This window comes from Rhagoletis pomonella, unplaced genomic scaffold, assembly GCF_013731165.1.
Source record: "Rhagoletis pomonella isolate Grant_MI unplaced genomic scaffold, Rhpom_1.0 Rhpom_scaffold_00004, whole genome shotgun sequence".
In the NCBI taxonomy this organism is placed as follows: Eukaryota; Metazoa; Arthropoda; class Insecta; order Diptera; family Tephritidae; genus Rhagoletis; species Rhagoletis pomonella.
Genome location: NW_023458558.1, coordinates 72645977 through 72671337, shown reverse-complemented (window position 1 = coordinate 72671337; position 25361 = coordinate 72645977). Strand labels below are relative to the sequence as shown.

The following is a 25361-nucleotide window of genomic DNA, read 5'->3' as shown; positions in this document are numbered from 1 at the left end:
AATTAATGGTAGCAATGACATCAGTGTTAAGTAAAAACACAAAAGTAATAACAATACCTTTATTTCAAAAAAGTTAAAATGATTATAATGAGATGTTTTGTACGGCAAACACGTGTTTGTAAAGGACTCGTACGAATATCAGTTTTATTTAGATTTTCAACCCTTTTGTTGATAACGCTTAATTAATTTTTGTTGTTGTAAAAAAATATATTTCACTTGCGCCGATAGAACAGTGATATTTTCTTTCTGAACACTCATGTTTTGATAAAGTAGGCTAGAGAAATTAAAAAACACCCTTTCGAAAAGGATAAGGTACTTGTTTTATGGTTTCTGGTTTATATTCAACTAGCCAATACCCGCTTGCTTCGCCGCGCCTAATAAGATCTTTTACGTTGGCCAATACAAAAATAGCGTTTAAAAGTAAAAGCGGTCTGTAAAGTAAACATTTGTAGTTTAAATTGAAACGAATAAAGAGCAGAATCCTCCTCACACCTAGGCAAAGAATAGTAGCGCTGTGATACCATATGGAATACTAATCCCTTTCGTTGTCATGAGTTTTACCGATGGTCCTATTTCCACCAGTGAGATATCTCCAAGCGTGCGTAATATTCTATGATCTTGCAACTTCAATATTGGTCCGTAAACCATGTAAGCCAATAAACGTTCTGATAAGGAAACTAAGCCCCCCACAGGATGAAAAGTTTTCCCGTACACTGACTAAATGAGTCATGTTATCTCTTAAATATCGTTTTAATGAAGCTATTGATATACCTTTTTTTACGGATGTGGTCGAATCTATCCTTGTCAATTTGCCACTTTTACAATTTACCTTAATATTTATGAACTGGTTTCTTTAAGTCTTACTGCTGTACTAACGGCCGCCCCGAGCAATTTCGTCAATCGGAGGTTGGTGAAAGATCGCATTTAGGGTGTATGAGGGCGTCAGGCAAAGATGCGCTTACACAATGTTGCGATCTTTACATGCATACTTAAATGAATCCTCCATTTAGCCATATGAACAGTAAATTCGTCTAAGATGAATATAGGGCCAAAGCAGACCAAACCCCGTGTTGGTTTCTATATATTTCGGCTGCAGCGCAATCCATTAGGTCCCTTTTCTGCAAAACCACTGCTTGTCATAAAATGAATACGCATTATGAATTTCAATTAGATTTTATAAAATATAGCGGGCTAATTTTTAGGAAACGAGTGTTTCATCATACAAACGGTGGCCATCCGTCCTTTATTTTAAAGGACAGTCCTTTATTTTAGCCCCCTGTCCTTTATAATTTTTGCCAAAATAAAGGACGCCATTTGTCCTTTATTTCTTAAACTGTCCTTTAAATTAGCTTTGGATTTTGCAGAGGTCAATTTTTAAACATAGAATATTAAAAAATAAAAATGTCCATAATAAAACAGAATGTAAACCTTCGTCAGTTTGCTTCGCACCCCACTTAAGGGTCACGAATCCTTGATAATACTGATAAGAGGAAATTTATGTAATTGCAAAAAAAAAGTTAACTAATATTTAGACATTTTCCCAGAAAAATTAATATACTTTGAGTAAAATTCATTGTTGACAAAAGCACAGGGAAAGTTGTGCCCAGGATCGAGTTGCACGCTAAGTTTTCAGATCCACTGAAAAATAACAATAAACCTCCGCTCAATTATTGTAAACGCATTGTGGCAGCAAAGGATGGCGAAGTCCTTGATAAGGATTTGGTTTCATTTTTCGGAATCGGTTAAAATCCGGTTACAGCGCCTTTCAAGAAGAGGAACTTGTACAATTTAATAATATTATTAACTGGAAAATATTGATCTAAATTGTCATCATACAAGTTTTATGTTCGTATTCTAAAATCATTGGGAAAAATGTCCTTTATTTTACGTTCGTTAACATGGCCACCGTAACGTACGCTAATAATGCATAATAATGAAAATATTACAAATATTTTGTGATGCTGTATAGTAGTAAAATTTATAGAGAAATGTACTTAAAACAACAACAAGTACGTTCGCTTACAGTTCGCCAGAATTTGACTTTATTTCTTTACACTTTTTCACTCATACAGCCCGCATACTTCATGAATGTATACAACCGATTTCTACTGGGTGTGTAAGCAGAAAAATGGTCTTGTTCCGATTTATTTCAAACTTGGCATAAGTGGTAAGACATAGATTTGCAAAAAACTTGGAAAATTAACCCTCAATATTTCAAACATTACTATAACAAAATTTCTTAAAAATAGTCTTGCCCAATTTGCAGTTTCCAATTTTGCAAATCAAAGTCAAAACCCACTTCATATTTTTATAACGTTACGTCAGCGCATATGTTTTTTTTTATATCGTTAAATCTGTGCTATCAATTGTTATATCTTTTTACATAATGCATAACAACTTTTTTAAAATTGTGGCTTTTTCATTTCAAATTTTAAGATTTTATCATACAAGTTGTTGCCTGGATAAAAGATTGTCGTATGTTTCTTTCGGCAGGTTTTGAGAAATCGCGATTGAAGTTTCGAATGCAATTTCTCAAAAACACGGCTACAGATTTGCTCCAAAGCCTCGGAGAGTTCAAGAAATTCTTTACTTATTTTTATTGTTTATTGTTAACTAGTTTTATGAAGGATCTCAATTAATAAAAGTTTGTCGTATATATTATTTTAAAATATATATCTGCATCTGTAACTAAAAATCGTAAAAAAGGCTTTTGCGACAAGCTTTTATTTACGGGGCGAAATTTCACGTTACGTCAGATTGGAAATGTCCAATTTGGAATTGACGCAGATAGATTTTTTGTAATTTCGTCGCATTCCATTATGCGTAGTCTATCGACCCTAACCGCCTAGAACCACAGATATATTTTCTTGCATTCTCGCAATTCTTTGTGTGCTTTTATCAAATATGCCTATTACATTTAATTTGCACACGTTGCCATTTCAGAACGATAATAAACTTTTAATCAAGAGCAATTGTGTCGATTATGCCCGACAGCCAATCAACCGCTTGGCATCACTTTTGATATTGATTGCGAACTATTTTTTACTTGCTATTGTTATTGCTGATACTTACTTGCGATTTGCATGCGAGAAATCTATGGTTGGCATTTAATAATGCAATAAAAAAAACATAATTTGAATTTTGCTTATTACCACTTTATACATACTTTCTTACCAAGAAACTTTCTAGTTTAATAAATACCCAGTTTTCTTCGTGGCGCTTTGAATGAACTTATTCAAAAACAAAGAAGTGCGGATAATTTATATAATCAACATGATTTTCAACCTTAACTGCACCTAGTAGAGGTTGTCCATAGTGGTGTTTGTCAATTATTTGTTATTTTTTTCGGGTGTTTTAAGGAATGAGCAAAAAGGTATCGTTTAAGATTAAAAGCAAAATGCAATTTTATAAAAAAAAATCTGAACAGCAAAGAATTATAAGAAAAATTTTAAAGGAGCCGCATCAGCTGGTTTTAAGAAGGCAATTTCGAATACCAATGGATAAAGTAAGATTATAGGCCAACTTAAGTATCTGTTTTTTCTTTCAAATATTCTTTTAAATCTTATAAACGCTTGGAAAAGCAAAAAATACCCCTCTATCGTGATTGGCCCATTATATTTTAATTCCGGTCCTCCTAAAGACTATGGCGACTTGAATTACCCGATACCCATTGAAAGTGCCTATGCACTGCAATTTACATATGAGTGACCAAACCGACTACGCCATTGCTGGAAGCCAAATGGAGGTATTTTGAATAAGATTTACAATTTGTAGCTATTGAATTACCAAATAAGAGAAATAAACGGCACAAAAAAATATTTATTTGTTGCCATGTTATTGGCCAGAAACTCTATGCCAGAACATTTTCTACAAGTTAACGATAGTATCTCAGCGATGGTTTTTAAACTCTCGTATTTTTTGCGGAATTTCCAGGGTGAGCTTTTCCCTTGCCGACCTGTACACTTCCTTCCTTTTACTTACCACACTTTCCGCTCCAAATATCTGGTGTTCTTCCTTTCCTACCTTTAATAATATTTTATTTTTATATGCTTCGCACCGTGTATCCCTGGCGGTTTTCGTTTTGAAATCCAGCTTATAACATTTTGTCAGCCACAATCAAAAATTGTTGTTTACGCTTTTGCCAGTACATGGCGTATGGGTAACAAGTGATGTTTGAGTTTACGTTTACGTCAAGTGGTTCTATGTAGATTTGCTTGCTCTTGACATTAATGTTTTCCTAAGTGCTATAGAAAATATAAATACGTTTTTTTAAGTATTTTGTTGTATTTATTTGTGTAAATCGAGTTTTCTTCATAACTCTTTTATTTATTACTCGATTCCAAATTGTGATACATGATTGGAAATGTAATTTTGAGTATTGTCTATGTCTTGCAGTTCCTTTTATCCTAGATTGTTTCCTTAAAAGTTGAGCTTTACATTTATTTTTGTGTATTTCGTGCATACATTACAAAAACTCATCATATTTCGAACTTTTTATTCAAATTTTTGAGAAAATTTCGGCTATGTATTTTAGTAGCCCATTTAATTTTGGAATAATAAAGTGCAAGTTTAAGTAGCTCAAAAAACTCTGGTTAATTTTTGAAATTTTTTTCTAAGCGCTGTTGCGAATTTTTTAACCGACTTCAAAAAAGGAGTAGGATATCAACTTCGAAATATATATTGTTTCTTTTTTTGTGTTAGCCATTCTGTTTTAAGTCGGACGGATGTCGTAAAAAAAATTATTTGTTTTTTTATTTTTTGGCCTTATAACAATTATATTCAACAATTTTATAATGAGCTCGAGGCCATTTTTTAAATGAAAATTTATTGTGGAAAAGCAACAATAGTTTGAAAAAATGGTAGAAGTGATAGCTATTTCGGAAATCACCACATTTCCTCATCAGACTTCTTTCAGTAGGATTCGAACCGACGATCCCCACTGACTCAGCCAGTTGCCTATGCACCGTGCTAAGTACGCCTTGTAAATTATCGTTTGCTTATTTCCACTATTTTCATTTTTGTTATGCCAACACAATCAAGCGCAGCTATTCCGCTGCAATTCACTTGATCATGTGGTTGTTGGTATTGTTGGTTTGTGCGAATAATTCTATTTTCAGAATGCTTAACTTTTTAGGTGTGCTCGTCCTTAAGTTATTTCATTTAAAAAATGGCCCCGAGCTCATTATAAAATTGTTGAATATAATTGTTATAAGGCCAAAAAATAACAAAAACATATAACTTAAGGACGAGCACACCTAAAAAGTTAAGCATTCTAAAAATAGAATTCCTTTTATTTTGGAAATACTGTAAATCAATTTAGAGACATTTGTTATAATTCTTTCCAGCAAATTTACTATTAATCTGAAACGCATTTACATTTACCTGCAATTTCAGCTAAAATTATTACGCGTTCAAAGGTTTTCCTGTAGATAATTTCAAGAATCCTTCCCATCCTTGATATGTGACTAATAGTACTCGCGGGAGCTCATCTACCAAAAGCCAACCATTATAATCCCATCTCCAATTCACCGTAATGACTGCTAGTGTAAATCAGTTTGGCTGAATACAAATAGAAATAAAATACTATCAAGTGAAAAACTTACTAGTTTACAAATGTATAAACACCTTTTGGCGCAACAGTGCCGTAGTTTGTACAGACATACCTACAAATACATACAACTAGCAAAGTAATCTACATATATCATCCCCTTCTGCAGTTCATATCCTTAGTCAGGTTATTCGCCATCCTTTCACAAACTAAAGCAATATTTTCTTTCGAATTCTTGACTTCTTATTTGCTTGTGGGGCACAAGTCAAGCGCACTAAACAGTGAGTAAATTTTTACATCAGTGCCCACCATTCCCTTCACTCTAATTCCTGGTGGTATGTCTTCTTTAGCTACTGCCAATCCCTCCTCTCACTGTTGACTTCGTTTCCGCTTCAATGTGCACATCGAAGCCATCAAGCAGCCGGATGCGGGCCATACTACTTGGTTTGCGAGTGCACTTTTCCGTACAGCCTCAATTCTCCTTAGCCTACATGCATGCTTTCGTTTGGCTATGTATGTAGATGCTTCCTGTTTACTCGTCGTCGGTCGTCAATCGTGAGTTCACTGGCAAGTTTAAGTTAGCTATATCGGCCCCAGTTGATTTTGAATGTTGCACATTCCATATTGCATGCTGCCGACATATCTACCAGCCGATGCAACTGATATTTGTATTTCAATGTTTCTTCGATTTACTTGTGGCCACGAGTGTATATGTACATATGTACATATGTGTGTCTAATACTGCGGCATTTCAGCATCGGCTGATTCGTTCCCTGGTCTGTCCTTTTTCGTAGTGCGGTTTGTTTATGCATTCGGCTGTGTAAAATGGATTTACTTCTTGGCATGCACAATTTTTGTTCTTCAGCACAAGTGCTGCACTCACGCTCACTCCACCCCTGATTCGCTTTTTATTTTTCAGTCCACTTTTTCTACTAAATTCACTTTGTTACTTTTTCAAATTCGGCTGTTGCCAATTTTTTTACCATTTTCCAAATTTGTTTGGAATTGGCTCTTGCATTTGGAAAACTCACTTTTGGCTGTCTGTTGGTTGGATTTTTTCACCTGAGCTATGACGGGTGTTATCAATGTGCAACAAGTATGAATATGTTTCTGTAGGCGCGTTGTAGTTGCCTTCTATTAGATCCTTGTAGCATGTGTATGTTCGTGCGTTGAAGTGCTTTGGCTGTCGTTTGTGAGGCCAATATATTCCTACATACATATTTGTTCGTGCTGCTGGGCACTAAACAACAATTTATACTTTTTGGCATTCGTCTTTGGAGTCAATTTCTCAATTTGAATTTGTGGCATTTTGTGGGTTTATGCAGTTTGCATTCGCTTTTGTACACATTTTACTTAGTTTATTTTTACAGAAGCGCATACGATTACTACCGGCCAAATTTTCTTCAAAATGCATTTTTCGCTCAACTCAATTTGGAATTCCATTTGTTGTGTGTCAAAGTATGCAGGGCTCATGTACACCTGGCTAACTAATTTGTTTCTTGAAATATAATCGATGTAGAATTCTAAATATTCAGTGACTCAGTATTTTTGATGTGTTTCAAGCAGGGTACGAAAATAAACTGTACAAAACAATTCCCATTTGCTCATCGATCATCATATCATTTGTGGTTTTGTACAGTTTTGTAAATAGTCAGATCCAAATTGTAAGATTCACTGTCATTTTCTCCAACGAGAAACGTTTGCTTTTCGTTTGTGACAATTGTACCATAGGGTACGTTTTATATGTATGCAAACGTTTCAATTACGTGAAAAAAAATTTTTTCTGTAAATTTTCATATCCAATTCAATTAAAAAACATTTTTATTTTTTTTATTCATTGCAGCCATTCGTTTTGTATTTGTTTATTGCATATATGTACATACATAAAAATATTTTCCCTGCACGATTCATTTCGTTTGTTGTTTCGTCTGTAACTACTAAACTACTGTAGTGTACTATCGCCAAAGTGAACTCAGCCGTTTTGTTTCGTATTGTACCGAACTGTTAAAGTAATAAACGAAACGAAATAGTAACGTACAATATAGTTTATTTTCGTACACTGGTTTCAAGTTTAATGTGTTTTGTTAATTTTTTAATATTGTTCATGGGCCCATTCCATTGTAACTAGTGGGATATTTAACTCGATAATAACTATATCATCGGAGCTTTAACAACCTTTGTAACTATTATTTGAATGAATGTGAAAACCCCTCTCTTTACCTTTGTGTACTCAAACACGAATTTTAGCCAAAACACTTAATTTTAAAGAAAGATTTTTTGTCTTGTGTCCGAAAGTGACAAATGTCGTCCGAAGTATTTCAAAAGGTATAAAAATAGAGCCGAGTTGAGTGTTGGTCAAATGCTTAGCGCTTTACCACAGAACTTTTTGTCTACATACACACACATCTTAAAGAGCTCATAGCACTTTAGCCGCGCTTACTCTAACGAAATAAGTTCGAGTGAGAAATGGAAGAACAATTTTATATTCATGGCGACTCCCCATTGATTTTGCAGCCGCTACCGTTGCCAATGGCAGTTTGCTTCGTATCGTATAGAAACTTTTTTAAGAAAAGCTTTTTATCGTAATTTATTGTTTGGCAAATATGCCACCCAAGCTGTTGGTGTCATAGTGGCAGACGTTCTACTGGGAGAACGCATTAGCGATGTGTTTGCCGCGGTATGGTGGTCCAATCTCAACTTTTGGCCAATTTCAATAAGCGCATGCATGCATACACACCCTGCAGGAAATGTGTCTAACTATAAGCTAACTTTATGTTGATTAGGAAGGAGCTAAAAGTCACTTATTATCTGTATATTTTCTTTGACGAAAGCTAACTATGCATTACTTGTCCACTTGTTTCAAATTAGCTTTTTGTAGCTAACCACAAGTTATATATTTTATGGAAATCCCGCATAAAAAGTAACTACAAGTAGGTTATCTTTTATCAATTGATAATTTTTTTCCGCAGGGCAAGTCCTAATTTAACATATACTTACATACATAGATACGCATGTATGTACGCATTTACATTATTTTTCGCTTATAAACGCTAGAAACACTATAAAAAAGTTTCAAATATTTAAATATGTATAGAATACACAAAAAATCAAGCTATAATTAACCGCTTATAAGCATCTCCCACTTAGAAGCACCTAAAAATGTATCATCTTTCCGCTGATAAATTAAAATTAATTTTTCATTTTAAAATCTTTTAGTGAACAACTTGTATAAGTTTTAGCCGCTCATAAAATTTCCGAATATAACTGCTTATCATTCTCTGTGCACTTGAATTCTGTTGTACATATGTATATGAGGCCGGGAGGGCAGAATTAGCCTAATCAAATTTTTTTTCTTTTTACTAACATAACTACTTAAAATAATTTCAATTGTAATACCTTTAAAAAAAGAAATGCGACTTTTATTTTAAAATGTATCATATTTGAACTTGTTTTTAGCAATTAAGTACAAAAAATAAATTGTGGGTTAGGCCACATCTTCTCCCACAGCCTCATATTTCTCTTACAGTAAATAAATGAGATTTTAATTTGTTCCTGTTTTAAATGAAAATTTATTGTTTAATAGAAGTAGTCGTTCGTTTGGTTGCACCGATAATGCATATAACCGAGAATGTCAATATAAGCACTGTCAGTGCGCTTGAAAGCACCGAATCCCGCGTATTTCGATAGTACATATCGTCACTAAACACGATTAAAGGCGCGAACTCAAAAGTTGGCGAAAAAAGACGCATAAAAAAACTTCAGCGTCAAAGACTCTTCGCCGAAGTTTTTCATAAGCATCTTTTTTCGCAAAATTTTTTTACGCGCCTTTTTTAGTGACGATATACATAAGATTTAAAGTCTTAGCTGTAGCAACTAGCACAATTTTAACCCTTTCGATCCGAATTTTGCAGGATGTATGTAAGTACAAACAAACAAACATAGTTTTTGAACTTGACAATTTTGCAACAACTAATTTATAATAATAATATAATTAATAATTGTATCACTTAAAATATAAGTAGGTATGTGTTGATTTTCCGCTGTTTTCGTTTGGATTTCATTAAATTTTCTTGATTTTTTAGAAGTATTATATCCTGATAATTCATAGATCCATCTTAATAAATTAATATTCTCTAGATCTTTAGGTAATTTCATATTAATTCTTACTCTTCTCTCTTTCCTCCGTCAGGTGTTTATGGAGATGTGCAACGTGTGAAAATCTTATACAACAAAAAGGATTCAGCTCTCATACAAATGGCCGAACCACAACAAGCCTATTTGGGTAAGTACACAGCAATTGCAGGTTGCTCTTACAGAAATTGCTTACTTTGGTTTTTTCATACGCTCGTCGAGTTGTTGGTATTTTAAATTCCTCGTTTATTTATTAGTCACATAACCTTAAATCTCTGTGTTTGGTTTTGATTCGTATGTGACAAAAAAAACTAAAGCCCTTCAGAGCTATCCCAATTCCGTGACGGCAGGCCGTTGCAACAACATTCCTCAGCGAATAAATTGCAATTCATAAATGGAATTCCCTTTTTAATAAATGCGATAAATACAAATAAACCAACCAAACTGTCACCCCAGCATCGAGCTTGCAGAATGGCCAATGTGAGCTTTGCGAGGATTCACTGAAATAATTGAAATTTTCATAAGCTTAATTATTTGTATTGCGAAATGCCCCAACCCAAGCAAATTATTCGGTTTCGAGCACACCATGGCAACATCACCTACCATCTACCAACGACACCACGCACCGATAGGCGGCAAGGTTCAATGTCAGCGAACACCTTTCGCATTTTACCCTATGGCGTGCGTAACAGTGCCGTTCGTCACTTTGGCAGACGAAAGACAACAAATGTTCACAGAGTATACCACTATGGCCAACAAGAAATTCCAACCATTTCATAAATATTTCCAGTAGCTGGCGCTGGCATGGAGGCATCCTGCCAGGTCACAGCTGGTACTCCTCTCTTGGCTACTGAGTGTTAATTTCGATTAACGGCATTAAATGGAGCTCGCAGTTAGTCTGTTGATAAGCAGCTTTCAGGCATCCTTCTACCTACTACATTTGTTAGTTGCTCGTACTCCCTTAGGATATACATACGTATGTATGTACGTGTGGAGTTTCGGTTATTGCATTCTCACAAAGTCTTCGCTTATGTATAATTGCACCATAAAAGTGCTCGATATTGCGAACGTGTACATAACTTGCTTCTTTTTTGGACACGTGCGATTCTCTTACGAATTGAGCTTTCTTTGAGCTTTCGTGTTACATTTCCATGCTTTTCAAAGTCCACCAGCGCTGATCATCCACTAGTGTTGTCAAAGTTTATTTTAATTTATTCTTATTATTTTTCATATAAAATAAGTTTCGGCTCACTCTCCACTTCTATCCGCTATAAAGCTGAAGCACAACACCGGCGAACGGCAAATTTTTCGTCACGGATGGTTGCTGAGATAATTAAAACACACTGATTTATATGAGAACGCGCACAACCAAAGCAAACGACGAAGTTTTGCTCGACGACTGTTCGCGACGATAGATTTATTTCTATCGCCGCGGTCAACGGCAACGACAAAAAAAGGCCATGATGACCATACTTTAAAAGTTATCGTAATTTTTGTTTAAAAGTAAAATAATATACCTTATATTTTTCTATCAGAGATTAATCTAGTAAAACGTAAGTTTACTAGTAGTTATATTTAAAGACTATTTCCATATTTTAAACTTCTTCTTGCTGGTATTTTCCCTCTTCGTTGTAAAAGCTTCCTTCTTGAAACATGGTCACCTTATCAGCTGACAGCATTCGAACCGCTCGATACCGCTCTATTTGTGTTTCAGTAAGCGAATTAGCTGGGCGAAAGTTGGTCGTCGGCATCGCTCTGCTGGGCGAAATTTGCCGTTCGCTGGGTATTGTGTTTCAAGCAATACCCGTTTGAATACATTGATGTGTAATTAAATATTTCATTGCGAAAGCATAACATGGCATTTTCATCAAAATTCTTCACAAATGTACCGTCTATTTTCTCCTTACGTCCACCTCTCCTTGTGCAGCATTTTCAAGCGCGTGCTTGCTCGCTCACATCATTGGTCCCATTTGCATTCATAATGCCACAGAATATTAATAAACAGAGGTGCATAAGGATACCAAACTGGTTGCGCTGAGGCAGCGTCAGTAGTACAATAACCGCAATTGAAAAAAATAAACAAATATCGCTGCATCGGTATTTATTGCAATAACAATAACAATGACGGTAGTTGGCAACAGGGGTCAAAGCAATAAATGGAAACTACTGCGGCCTGCGGTTACATTCGATATTAAAAGCATTTTTGTTCGATTTCCGGTGAAAGCAGCCTGCTACACCGTTGTCCTCACCAGCTTTTGTATGCTCAAGCTTCCACTTTTCACTCACTCTTTCAGTATTCAGTTGTCTCATTGTCCTCGAGGATATTTTGATTATGGAAGATGGGGAGGAATTTTATAGGAAACGTACAAATATCGTCGATGTTTTTGCAAAACCGCCCATAGTCCAATTGCAAAATTGCCTATCATCTTACGGCGCTCGAATTTTACAGGAGAGCGAAAAACAGGGTTTCTTTGAAAGCATTGCCTTGTGAGGCGCTATTTTCTGTAGCTATTATTTTACAAATCTGTTGTTTTAATAACGATTTAACGAGTTTTATGCATAAATCTCGATGTCTGGTGTTCAGGGTTACCAAATCTCATTTTTGCCACAACGGCGATTTAGGCGGTTTTGAAAAAACATCGACGATATATATATATATATATGTATATACATATGCACTATATATGTACATATATACTTATGTTTATTATTCATTTTCCTCCCACACCGCTCTCATCCACCAGCTTATACGTGGGGGTAACTCGATCCATCCGGGCTGTTTTGCTACCTTGTGATTGTTATTTAATTAATAAATTTCAGTATTTTAAATATTTGAGTACACACACGTGTACTTTCCTGCAATATATTGCAGCGTATCGGTGGCAAAGTAAGCTGATGAAAACCAAAGCTGCATTATAAAAAGTTCTTTGTTCACAACAGTAAAAGCAAGTTACGAAATATTTTCATATGATTTATAGCTTTGAACATACATACATACATACACATGTATTCATACATAAATTATGTTTAAGCTTGGACTGAAAAAATTAATATTGATACCAAGCAGTGTAGAATCGTGGTTATCTGTAGTGAGTCCAAGAATATTGTTATTATTTTTTAAAAGGGTGAAGGTCATGCCCTTGTATAAGTCTTTTAAAGCTTTCTTCCAAGAAGTAAGAAGGGAAAGGCAGATTCCTCGAATAGGTGAGAAAGAACTATAAAAAGGAAAAAAGTATTGCACTATGCCATATTTGATACCATAATGCGATAATTTGAATGGCATTCATTTTTTCCGTTTTTGGTTGACTATTTCCCGGATCTGCTCATATGCATCGTCGACGTCGACGTAATTTTTTCGTAAAAAAATAGCCCTTATCTTTCCAACTCCGACTTCGCTGACCACAGTAGTATGAGAGGAACACCTCTCCGCAAAATTACTCTAGACAGCGAAGCTGGCGTTGGACGTGCGAGGGCTATTTTTTGATAACAAAAAATGGCACCGACGTCGACGTTGACAACCATAATAGGGCCGATTATAAAAAGAGTATCAAACACAAGTAGGGAAAAACGCAGTGTGGGTTAGGTCTTTACGAATTAAGGTGACGATATGTAGTTTCGATGGCTCCAACGGATTTAATGTTTGTTTTGACAATTTTTGAAAGGAGGAACATTATTTTATTCTATTCTTTGATCATGGAGATAATGTGGCGGTCTCCAGCGCGTCTTCGTATTTTGGAAACATTGAGCTCAAATTCTTTCAATAAAAGATCTCTTTTTAAAATTTGTCACATAGTCTCGGCCCTTTTTCATGAATATTTCAGCGAAGTAACTCTTCGATTTGTACCACTGAACCTGTTCAAATAAGTTAGTAATGCAGTGGCTGCCAGCTAAAATTAATGGAAAATATTAAGCAGGGTAGGCAAAAACTCGGAGTTCGAGCGAGCAAACTCCTACTCAATGCCTCACAGTCAACGAGGCGCTCGCAGCTCATACTCGTAGCAGCAATGAGGCGAGGCACGAGAAGTTTGGCTCGCTCCCCAAACGAGCGAGCGCTGCTTGTTTGCTCGCGCTCCTATTAAACGAGCGAGGCTGTTGTGTTGCCTCGCTCGCAGTGCGAGGAGAGTAGCTGTCTGCATACTCACTCTGCTAGGAAGGACGAGTGAGCGACGAGCGAGCGCTCCGAGTGTACTATACAACGCATGCATTTTTGTGCATAAAAATGTGGGAATGTATGTCAATAGATTATGTACGAAAGTATGTTAATAATTATATGTACATATGCATATACAGTGAAACCTCTCCTAACGGACACCTCTATTAGACGGACACCTCCCTTGGGCGGACATTTTTTTCCTATACCAAGTTTTAAGTATAAATTTCGGAACAAATTACTCTCTCTTAAGCGGACACTCTCTTGGCCGGACGCGGACAGTTATTTTGCATAAAATTGACACAAAAACTCTATTGGGCGGACGCGAACCTCTTATCAACGGACATTAAGATTTCTTTTCATAACAAATCAAACAAAAACCTCCGTTGAGCGGACGCGAACTCCTCATAGGCGGACTACTAAATGGAAAAAGGGGACTTCCCGCACAAAATGTGATTGTTATGCACACATTTAGTTTGGTTTGCGCAGTGGTTTAGGTTCGTTATTTGAATTGTCAGAAACCCTTGGAGACTGATAAAAACCTGAAAACTTTTGATGAAAAGGGTACTGACACTGAAAAAAATTAAAAATAAAACTTACGTCAATCGATAATTTCCCAGTTTTTTATGTAATGAATCTATGATTTTATGTAGTTTATGGACTAAAATGTAACATTTATTTTTATTTTGTTATTACTTAATATGTATTTACGCACATAAATCAAATGTGCATTTTTGAAAAAATACATGCACATTTTTGTTTGAGCGATGTAATATCAATATCTTTTATTCAAATAAGAAATAGTGACTATTCAATTAATTAAAACATTAAAAAGTTCTAAAATAGGCTTCCCCTCCATTAAGCGGACACCTCTCTTGGGCGGACAAAAAATGACTGACGGTGAGTGTCCGCCCAAGGGAGGTTTCACTGTATATATCTATAGTATTATATTAGGGCAGCATTTAAAACAAGAAATAAAATTGATTACACACATAAGCATAGATTATGGAATGAATTATTTTTTAGAGTTATATTCATACATGTGTACACACATAACATGCATATTTATATATGTTTGTACGTACGTATTTATGTATATATGCATTTATGTATGTATGCACATATTCATGTATTTTGTCTTTACAGAGAAAAGTAAGTAACGAATATATTATAATCGTTTGTGCCGCAGAAACAAAAAACAAGTATGCACTTGTTAACATCCCCAAAATAGTTTGCTACTTGTAGCAGTTATGCTCTATACCTGAATGAAATATAGTCCTTGGTGAAAAAATTTATTTGTGGCCTGTTGTTCAAGGACATATGTACATATGTATGCATGTATATATGGATATGTAGACATGGGAGAATTTGCGTAAACAAAGAATAGAGACCGGTTCGCATACAACTTTGGCGTTGCGTTGGCGTCGAATTTCAAAGCAGCCGTCCACATATCCAAAATTTGGCAACGCTAAGACCAACACAAAGCAGTAAGATCGCTGCGTCGGTCGCCAGCTGTTGCAAATAAATAAAATGAAATGAAATGTTTTTTTCCTTTTAATCAAATGAAGGCAAGAAATATAATTTTTCATACAATTATGGATATGAAATATTAATTTATCTCTCGTTAATATGTTAATTTAGTGGCCAAAGTAGTCTCTGCCAAGCTTCATTGTAGAACGCATACTTTTAACTTACGTTCTGTCAAACCAACGCCAACTACAAAGTCAACGCGAAAGTTCTATGTGGACCAGCCTTAATTATCAAATAGTAGTTTGTGTTATACTACATACATACATATGTATGGGTGCTAAACCAGGAATATTCATTTGAAAATGCTGATGTCCTACTCATTTATGCAATGAAAGACAAAATAATGATTTTTATAAATATTATATTCTGCTTTATACATATGTAACATAGTTACTTAGTCAAATTACTTAGTAATTACTTGTATGTAAGAATACAAAGACAAATTATTTATCAGAAGCATTGCCCCTTACATATTGAAAAAAAGTAATAAAAGCTCTCAAAAAAGCAAAATCGCTACAGCGAAAAAAGTGTTTGAAAAACCGCATAAATTCAAATCCGCATAAAAAAGAACCGCATAAAAAGAGACCTAAGTGTATAAGTTGAAATTTTATATGAAATTATTGAACATTAAAAACATTATACCTACATAGATATGTATGCACATATGTGCCTACCTAGTAGATAAAACTGGTCAAAATAGCACGAATCTATTCTTCTGTGCATGAGAATATATACATAAATATATACAAACTTATGTGTATATACATATGTATGTATATACATACCTGCATGCGTGCATACAATCCTTTACTCGAAATTCTTAGTTGCTGCAATTTTTATCCCATACATTTATGCCGACCAAACATTGCGTTTGCCTGTCTAATCTGCTTGCCTCATTTGCCTCGCTCGTTTACTCGCCTCACTCGTCTGCTGCTGCAAATGAGTTCCTCGCTCGCAACGACGCCCTCGCGAGGGCAGAGCTAATGAGGCCCTCGTTTGCCTGCCGCTCTACTCTTGCGCTGCCCTCGTTTGCTTACTCGCTCGTTGGCTGCTCAGCGCGTGCGCTCGCACTTAACGAGTGCTCGTTTGCAAACAGCCTCGCGTGTTGCTCGTGAGTTGCGCTCGCGCAGAGCAAACTAACGAGCGAGCGAGGGGCTAAAATGAGGAAAATCCGAACCCTGATATTAAGTAACATTGCGCACTCCAATTCTTTTTAGTGACATTGACACTGACAATTGCCACTCTGACAAAATTGTCGCGGCAATAGCGCTAAAACTAAATACTAGCTAATGATTTTCCTATGGTATTTAATTTTGCAAAATGTTTATTATTTGCGGACGATGGAGAGCTTTGCCTGAAAATTCGACATACAAATGATTGTTTGAAGCTGCAGGCAGATTTAGAAAATTGACATACAATCAGTCAATAAAGTTTGGTTACAGCGAATTTTTTACAATAGGGGCGACTATTTTTAAAATTGTTTAGCTTTCGGTAAGTTTTATAAAAATATTGTTAATTATGCGACAAAAACCCCAAAAATCAGAACTCCAAACCCTATGCAAAATTAAAGAAACTTCTGCAAAATGTTCATCCAACTATTGCACTTTTTATTTACACTCTTTAGAAAAAAGGTGAGTACGCAGTTGCAAATTTGAGGTAGCTAGGACTTACCATTGTTTTTTGGGAATTTTTTTTGTTGTAGGTGTCGCACATTTTTTCCATATAAAAAAATTATTGCACATTATTATACTAAAATTGAATTTTTAGCCCATTCAATGGCAACTGCATACTTAACTTTTTTCTAGAGAGCGTAAATAAAAAGTGCAATATTTGAATGAAATTTTGCAGAATTTTCTTTAATTTTGCATAAGGTTTGGAATTCTGATTTTCGGGGTTTTATTGTTGAAATAACCACATTTTTCTGAAAAATTACCGAAAACTAAAATATGTTTTTGTTATTTTATGGCCTTGTAACAATTATATTCAACCAATTTTGTTTGAGCTTGAGGCCGTTTTTAATGAAAAACTTATTGTGGAAAAGCAACAATAATTTGAAAAAATTGTAGAAGTGATAGCTATTTCGGAAATCACCACATTTCCTCATCAGACTTCGTTCAGTAGGATTCGAACCGACGATCCCACTGACTCAGCCAGTTGCCTTCGTACTATGCTAAGTTCTCCTTGTGAAATCTTGTTATTTTTTTCCACTACAGTGAAACCCGCTTAAGTTAAATGAGTGTGGTTTTGGGTGTGAACAACACTTTTGAAAACAACTAAAAAAAATACACTTTTCAAATTATATTTACTGATTGGTTCTCGAGCGAATTACTTGGCAAATCTTATCTTAATCTTATTATACGTCATATATAGCCCTAACCGGTATAAATATGTAAGTGATATCTGAGCATCTAGATGAATTTCTGCATCAAAAATAAAATTTCGATAAAATGTAGCTTACATCTTTTTAGCTGTTAGAGGTCGATATAGTAATGGTATGTAAGAAGGCTTCAGTGTTCACTTTTCAAGTTGATTCTCATCGTAAAAATCTTCGTCAGTTTGAATTAATTCCGCTCATTTCCCACTGCGTGGCCTTTTCTTGCATACAATTCAAGAACTTGCCTTCATTCTACTTAACGCCGGCCCGTGCCAGTAAATTCATGAATTTGCCTGTTGATGTATTGGCATACTCACGTACATACATATGTGCCATATTGCTAATGCTTGCTGATGAAGCTACATACACGCCACTCTGATCACTGCCACCGCTTAACCACCGCTAATGTCAATTTGTCGTTTAGCCACCTTTCCCGGCCTTCCGTTTAGCGAGTGCCCACAATGCACTACACATGTCTTAGCAGCAAATAGTACCTAACTAAAAACCTATGTATCGAAAAATCGATATATTGGCAAAAACATCGATGTTTTTATTCGATGCTTTCAACGCTTAAATATCGATGCATCGATGTTATTTTTTCTGATGTTCTTAATATCGAAATATCGAACATAATTTATAACTCAGGCTAAAATTTCAAAAATCTAGCGCATACAAACGGTACAAATAGTTTCCTAATATTTTATGCCGGTTCAAAAATAAGTAACACATGTATTTTAACAAGAAAAGCACGAAAGCAATTGATTTCCAAATACAATACATATTTATGTATAAGACTAGTTTATAATTAAGACGACAGTTGCAATCTTGTGTAAATAGAAACATTGGCAATTTAATACAGTGATTCAGGTGAATATTTGGGAAGAAATTATAGGTATTGTTTTTAAGAGATGTCGCACTAATTTTAAATGGTTGTAAATCAAACAAAGCAGAAATATGCAAAAACCACATGCATTCAGTGTAAAATATATTAACTATGGATTGAATGCCATTTTCGATAAATATCGATATTTTGGCATCAGTTTTTTTATATGAAACATCGAAATCGAAAATATCGATGTTTTTTCTGTTGATTTCGCAACCCAAGGAAATAGGCGCCATCGACGAAAGACAGACGAAGTGCGAATGAGCTCACCCACACTAACATCACGTGACCCTCCACTCCACAGTGTTACCAACCACTCAGAAAGCTTTCCCCCAATATTTTTCAAAATCCCCTAAAATCAACAAAAATCCCGTAAAAACACATTTCATTAGCGTATAAAAAAAAATTACTTATACATAATATAATAATATGTACATATGTATTGTAGCTTACCGTCGTAAGTTACTATCTTGTTTATTACGAAAAGTGTTCAGTATTAGTATTTATTATACATGGGCGGAGTACATAAAGACTTAACAATTAAATTTTATATAAGAGCATTCATTAAGGATATAGTTTTTGAGTACATAAATGCGTATGTAGATATCGTCGTTAAAAGTACAAAACCGCGTTTCGTCATTTTGCAAAACCGCGTAACTAACATTTACTGCCAAAAATTTGATTTTCTCACACAAGCTCTTGGCTCAATCCTTATCCATTCGTCCTAAAATATACCAGCCAGAAATGCGACTGTTTTGTAAAAAAGAGAACCATTTTGAAATATGAGTGTTTTTACTCTCTCGAAAATAATTTAAGCAACTTCACATACGCAGTTTCGCATTTTATTGATACGCGATTTTGCTTTTTGTTTTGTACTTTAAACGACGATATGGATAATCAAAACACTTTAATTTTCAGTTTATTTAAAATTAAATACAAGTGCTCCAAATGTTTTTACAAGCTATAATCAGTGTATCTTTATGAACTGTAAGCAGCTCGAAAAATCGATAAACAATCTTTTTTTTATGAGCAAAAGTAAAATTTTTATTTTCCGCAACAAAAAATTACACCACCAAGTAAATTAAATTCAACCAAACAATAGTAAGCAGAAAATTTTTCTGCCTAAAAATTAGATACCCTAAAAAAGTTTTCCCTAAAAACATTGTCTGCTTACAAAATTTTCCTCTAAATTTGGGAGGAAATCTGTAAGTTGGTAACGCTGCCACTCCACTTGCTCTATTTTCCTGTCAGCACTAATAACAGTCAATTTTGTTGTTTGCTCAGCGGTTTTGTATTGTTTCACGCACATCCATGCATAAGTAAATGCATATAAGTGTACTAAATATGCATGCATACATATGCGTTAAGTGTAGTTGCCGACGCAGCGGCACCACACTTTGTCTATTGTTTTGTCCATTACTGCTACCGACAAGGCTGGCGTTGTCCTCGTGTGCTCCAGCACTGCAATTGTGGCAATTGTTTGTGCGTATGTATGTACGCATGTGTGTAATTGTAATTGTGTTGAACATTAATCGCTCGCGTTTTAAAATTACATTTTCGCCTAATCTAAAATGCATGAAATTTTCCGTTAGCTGCCCACAAAAACAAGTAACGCCCTCGCTTGAGCACACATATGTACACTTTCGGCCACTCAGCTTTGTTGTTAAAGGTGTTGCTTGCACTTTTTCGGGCCAGCGCCTGCGATTGTTTGCCACACTTTTACTGGTTACAATCGTTCTAGAAGACTGGGGAAGGGGCAGAGTTGGACTGGGGCACCACTGTCACTTGTCGTTTCCTGCCCGCCGTTTGGTGTTGCAACGTGTATTACTGCTACTAGGTTATCCGCTTCTCGGTTAGCTGTGTTGGTTGATTGCCTGCTTGCTTGGCCTTCCTGTTGCTTACAGGACTTGGTATCGTGGTCACTGCTTACTACGTGTGTGCACTGCTGCTTACTAATTTGCGGCGATTGCGGGTGTATTTATTTAGATTACGAAAAGACTAATTAGGATTTTTTCGAATTAAATCGCTATGGGTGGCCATGAATACTTACCAGAGAAGTATGCTACTCTAGCCATGCACACATAAATGCAGTAGAATATGCTACATACATATGTATGTATGTGCAGCAAGCCCAGTGCGCGGACTTCAATAAAATTAATATTAGTAAATTTAACATAGAAAAATCGGTAGAAGTTGGTAGATTAAAAAAAACAAATATCGGATAGTTTTTATTTAAATAGGGTAAAACATGGCAAATTAAGAAAAGATCGTGTTACCGGAGCAGCTTAATGTCAAAATTATGTATTTTTCCTAATTCTTACTGGCATTATGCGTGTAGTGTAGTGTGTTTTGTATTTGTACTCCTGCTGTCACCTAATAAGACAAAAATGTGTTTCACGTGAATAAAATATTCAACAAAAAACCTATACCCACATAAGGCTGGGCCCGAATCACAGAATCCGTTGTCGAATGAAACTCAGCTGTTTTCTCCTATTCAATTTTGATTGAAAAAGTAAACTCACTACCGAATGCTCAAAAAGAAATTTCCTATAAAATTTGATTCGATCACGGATTCCCTTATTCGGGCCCTGTATTAATTTAATAGGAGGGAGACTTAAACAATTATTCTCCGTCAAAGTTAACTTTGTTGTCGATGTCAATATATATGTGTACTAGGGTGATATAGAAAATTTTTTTTCCTCGGAACCACGCTCAAAAATTTCCTCTAGAAGCCAAAATAAATCTCAGCGCTTAGTACTAATATTAAAAATGACCGCATCGCACTTTTCGATTTCCCATAAGAATAAAAAAGGAACAATTTTTCTTTACTTCTTATGTTTGTATTTAACGAACGATATGTTGTACTGTAAAGGTCTTGGAGTAGTTTTGTAGAGAATTGAACGCTCATTTTTTAACCAACTTCCAAAAAAGGAGGAGGTTATCAGTTCGTCTGAATATTTTTTATTTTTTTATTTTTTATTTTTTTTTATGTATGTTACCGCATAACTTGTGGTCCAAAGTTCGATTTCGGTAATTCTTTTTGCATCGGTTAGTGTCTCAGAGGTGGTCCCATACTAATCTGGCTAAGATCCGACCAGGGGATCATGAGATATATATATATATATATGTATATATATATTTTTTTTATATGAGAGTTGAAGTCGGTTTTTTTTTGCTAAAAATTACTTGTCGATAAGTCAAATCGGTCAAAAGTTATTTGAGGTCAAATTCGAATTCACCATTCATTCGACTTGAACCTCGAAGAACTTCTGACCGAGTTGACTTTTCGAAAATGACTTCAGACCTTTTTTGTAGAGCGTTTCATTCTCTACAAAAATGTTCCAAGACCTTTACAGTAGAACATATCGTTCGTTAAATATATAAATCAGACGTAAAAAAGACTTTCGATTTCCCATAAAAATAACACAGGAAAACCTCTTAAACCTCTTGCTTTCTTTGTGCCAAATATTGGTAGATTTTTAGCCTTTGTTGGTTAAAATGGTAGAAAATATAATATAGCTAAAAAGTTGGTAGATCTACCAATAAAGTAGTAAAGTCCGTGCACTGGGCAGACCTATTTTGCTTTCTTGTTTGCCGTTAAATTAGTTACAGCACATGTTTTGAAATACAAATGTATGTAGGTATGGTATATCTCTTTTTTCTGAAATATTTTTTAAGGCATAGCGATTTTAAAAATTGTTGCATAAGTCGCTGCATTCAGGGCTCGAAGCACAAGCGTCTACAATGTTAAAGACTCGTGGTTTTTTTCTAAGCTTTTCTGCTTCATTTTGTGAAATCCTACAATCCTGAGCTTTGCTTTTATCTTGTGGAATCTAACTCGGCATGGCAGGCTGGCCCGTATGATTTCTTTAAGGCCATGAATGCCGTAGATAATAACTGGAGGTTAACGCGTCTGTACTGAAACTTTAAGTGGTAATAGAATTATGTATTGTGGAAATTTGATTTGGAGACAAACAGTTTCGACGTTGTCTTCTTCAGTGTCATTTTTCGTGCTGAATATTTTCTGTGCATTCGTTAGTAATAATGTTCTCTAATAGGTTTAAGCGTAGATTTCTGTCATAAGGTTTGCGAAATTTGATTCGAATAGATGTTTCGATATTTCTTTGTTGTAGTACTTTATGTGCTCATGACCAAGAATGATAGACCAAGAATAGATAGATTGCGCATTCCTGCGGGAGATGACGTTAATTGTCAAACTATGTAGGTCGCCATGTTTACATACATATAAACATCTCCGCATACATACAAACAGTTTGCTAAAATGACGTCACACGAACAACTGATTCTGTCAAATTCGCCAAGAACAATATAGCGGTACTGCTGATTGTGCCACCTCTGTCTCCCTACATCGTGCTCATGACCACCAAATTTTTTTCTTTGGTTTAGTTCTTATTCGCCTTTTTCTATGTATCTTTTAAATAATCTTGTATCTCGCAATAGTTATATTGTGTTTAAGGGAGTTCTTTCGAGTCTGGTTATTAAATGTCTAAACACGGCGTTTGTGTTATTTGAGGGTGATTTGAGGTGTTGTGTATTATTGTGTTTGTGGCTGTGGATTTCCTGTATATTTCGAATTTTTTTGTATTCTTATTTTATTTTCTCTCCTTGTTCAATATCCAATGTGAATTTCATATTTTTGTCTCCCGCCACAAGGCAAGCCAAAATGAAAATTGGAAATGGAAAATTTCGCAGAAAATTCTTCGAAGGGTTAAGACTTCTTGTAAATGCGTATAAAAATGCCATCCATTTTATACCCTGCTACGTAGGCACTCCTTTTGGCGATATCTTAGATACATAAAATATTTTCAAACAGTCAGCGTTAGCACCTACATACTACATAGTGAGTGCTACTAAAGTGCTGTTCAAAAACCTTCTAAGCAAGCAATATTTTAAGAAGAGTTCTCTGTTATTGGTTCAATTGAATGAATTACTTCCTAATGTTTAAATACTAATTTTAACTTGCAGGCCAAATGATGTTTCACTTTTACTTGAGCGGATAAGCTTTATCGTTGTTCAAAGGAATCTTCGTCGTTTTCACTCCTTCCATGTGGAATATTTAAAAATTTTGCAAGTACTGCTCTATGACCCCCAATAATTGTGTTAACGAAAGCCAAATCCATATGAAAGCCCACATAAGCACATAAGTATGCGTGCCTTTGACAGATAAGATGATTACACAAATTACCATGACAGCGCCTATATACTTGCCAACGCATGAAAACGTTAAGAATTTACATATATTTTGATAGCTATGCGTAATTGTCAAACGCAGAAAAAAAGAGCCCCTACGAATTGTAGAAGCCACAGATGGAACGTGTTGTTATTTGCTCTATTACATTTTGCTTCGTAGTGCGATTTTGTCTCATAAAACCCAAAATAAAAAACCTTATGGCGATTTGGTTTCTATCAAAAAATGTTGCTTGTTGATTGTCCCTTTCTCTTTTCGTGTTCGATTCTAAATTAAATGCAAAGGGTGGAAAATTGTGTGTTCGTTTCTTAAACTGTTACACTCTTGTAAGGCAAAAGAGGCACATTCTCTGCCTTGTGAAGCTTTGTCACAGGAGATAGTTGCCCTGAATATCAAATGATTTTTTAAAACGACAACGTTATGAAATACGTGAGCTATAGAGCTGTCAAACTATCGATAGTCAAGTTCATCGATGTTTTACGATAGTCTTAGGGGTGACTATCGATACTACCGATAGTATCGACCCATTTCATATGTTTTTCTAAATCCATTTATTTTTCGTTATCTTGCTTTTATAAATTTGTTTATTTTAGCGGCTCACGGTTGCATTTTAGTATCGAGAAATATTGCTAGAAATTCATTCGCCGTGTAATTAGTCAAAAAGCGATTTCAGAAACTTTCCCTGCAATTCGCTTTTCGGAAATAAAAAACTTTCTTTCGAAAGACAATTTCCATGCATGGTGTCACTGCTCATGAAACTGCTTTCTGAAATTTCTCAATTTGACAGTCCTTTGAAATATACTGCATTACCACTTCTGAGACGCTCTTAAGACGGCAATGTAACCTCTGCTATTTACACGCTTAAAATAAAAAATGGCGCTTTTAGAAATAATGCCATGAACCAACTAAACAAATCACCCAGCACGGCAACCGTGTAATTGTAATTGCATCTGAGAAAAAAATAATAGTTGATAACATGGCGGCGAAAAAATGACGTCACTGCAAAAAATACTTTTTCTCGCACTCCGTCCTGGGTGATCTTTTTTCTTTGGTTCATGAAATAATGCTGCCAAGTTTTGTTCTCTTTGAACCAATACGTGTAAATGTCAAAAGCGATAGGAAAGAGAATACCCCCCTATCAATGAAACGATAGTGGCGATAGTACTAAAACTATCGATAGTTATTTCATGTGACCAGACTATCGATACTATCGATAGTTTGGCAGCTCTAGTGAGCTAGTTAAGGACAAGTAGTACAGGGATGAGTGTAGCATCAAACACATTTTGCACCGGGTAAGGGCAACATGTTATAAACATTTTTCGCTTCGATGTGTTATTAGTAGGGACAACTCTAATTATTCATACATTTGTACCAGAATTAGTAGAACTATCTTCAAAAATATTTTAAGTTCAACTACATACATATCGCACGTTTAATAATGTAGAGATGTTATTCAATTTTTAACGTTTTTGGAGATTTCACCAACTATTTATATGAATTGCTTAAACTTTGATTGCGTTTTCCAGGAAAATTTAA

At 35.2% G+C, this 25361-nt stretch overlaps 1 protein-coding gene across 1 annotated transcript in view; it reads left to right on the top strand.

The window, feature by feature from the left end:
* Window positions 1-25361, top strand: part of LOC118738073 (polypyrimidine tract-binding protein 1) — a gene marked incomplete in the record, with an annotated part of 425177 nt that overhangs the window by 361544 nt on the left and 38272 nt on the right. Inside the window, 1 exon segment of the mRNA XM_036468984.1 lies at window positions 9738-9830. Within this exon segment, the coding sequence (XP_036324877.1) occupies window positions 9738-9830 (93 nt within the window).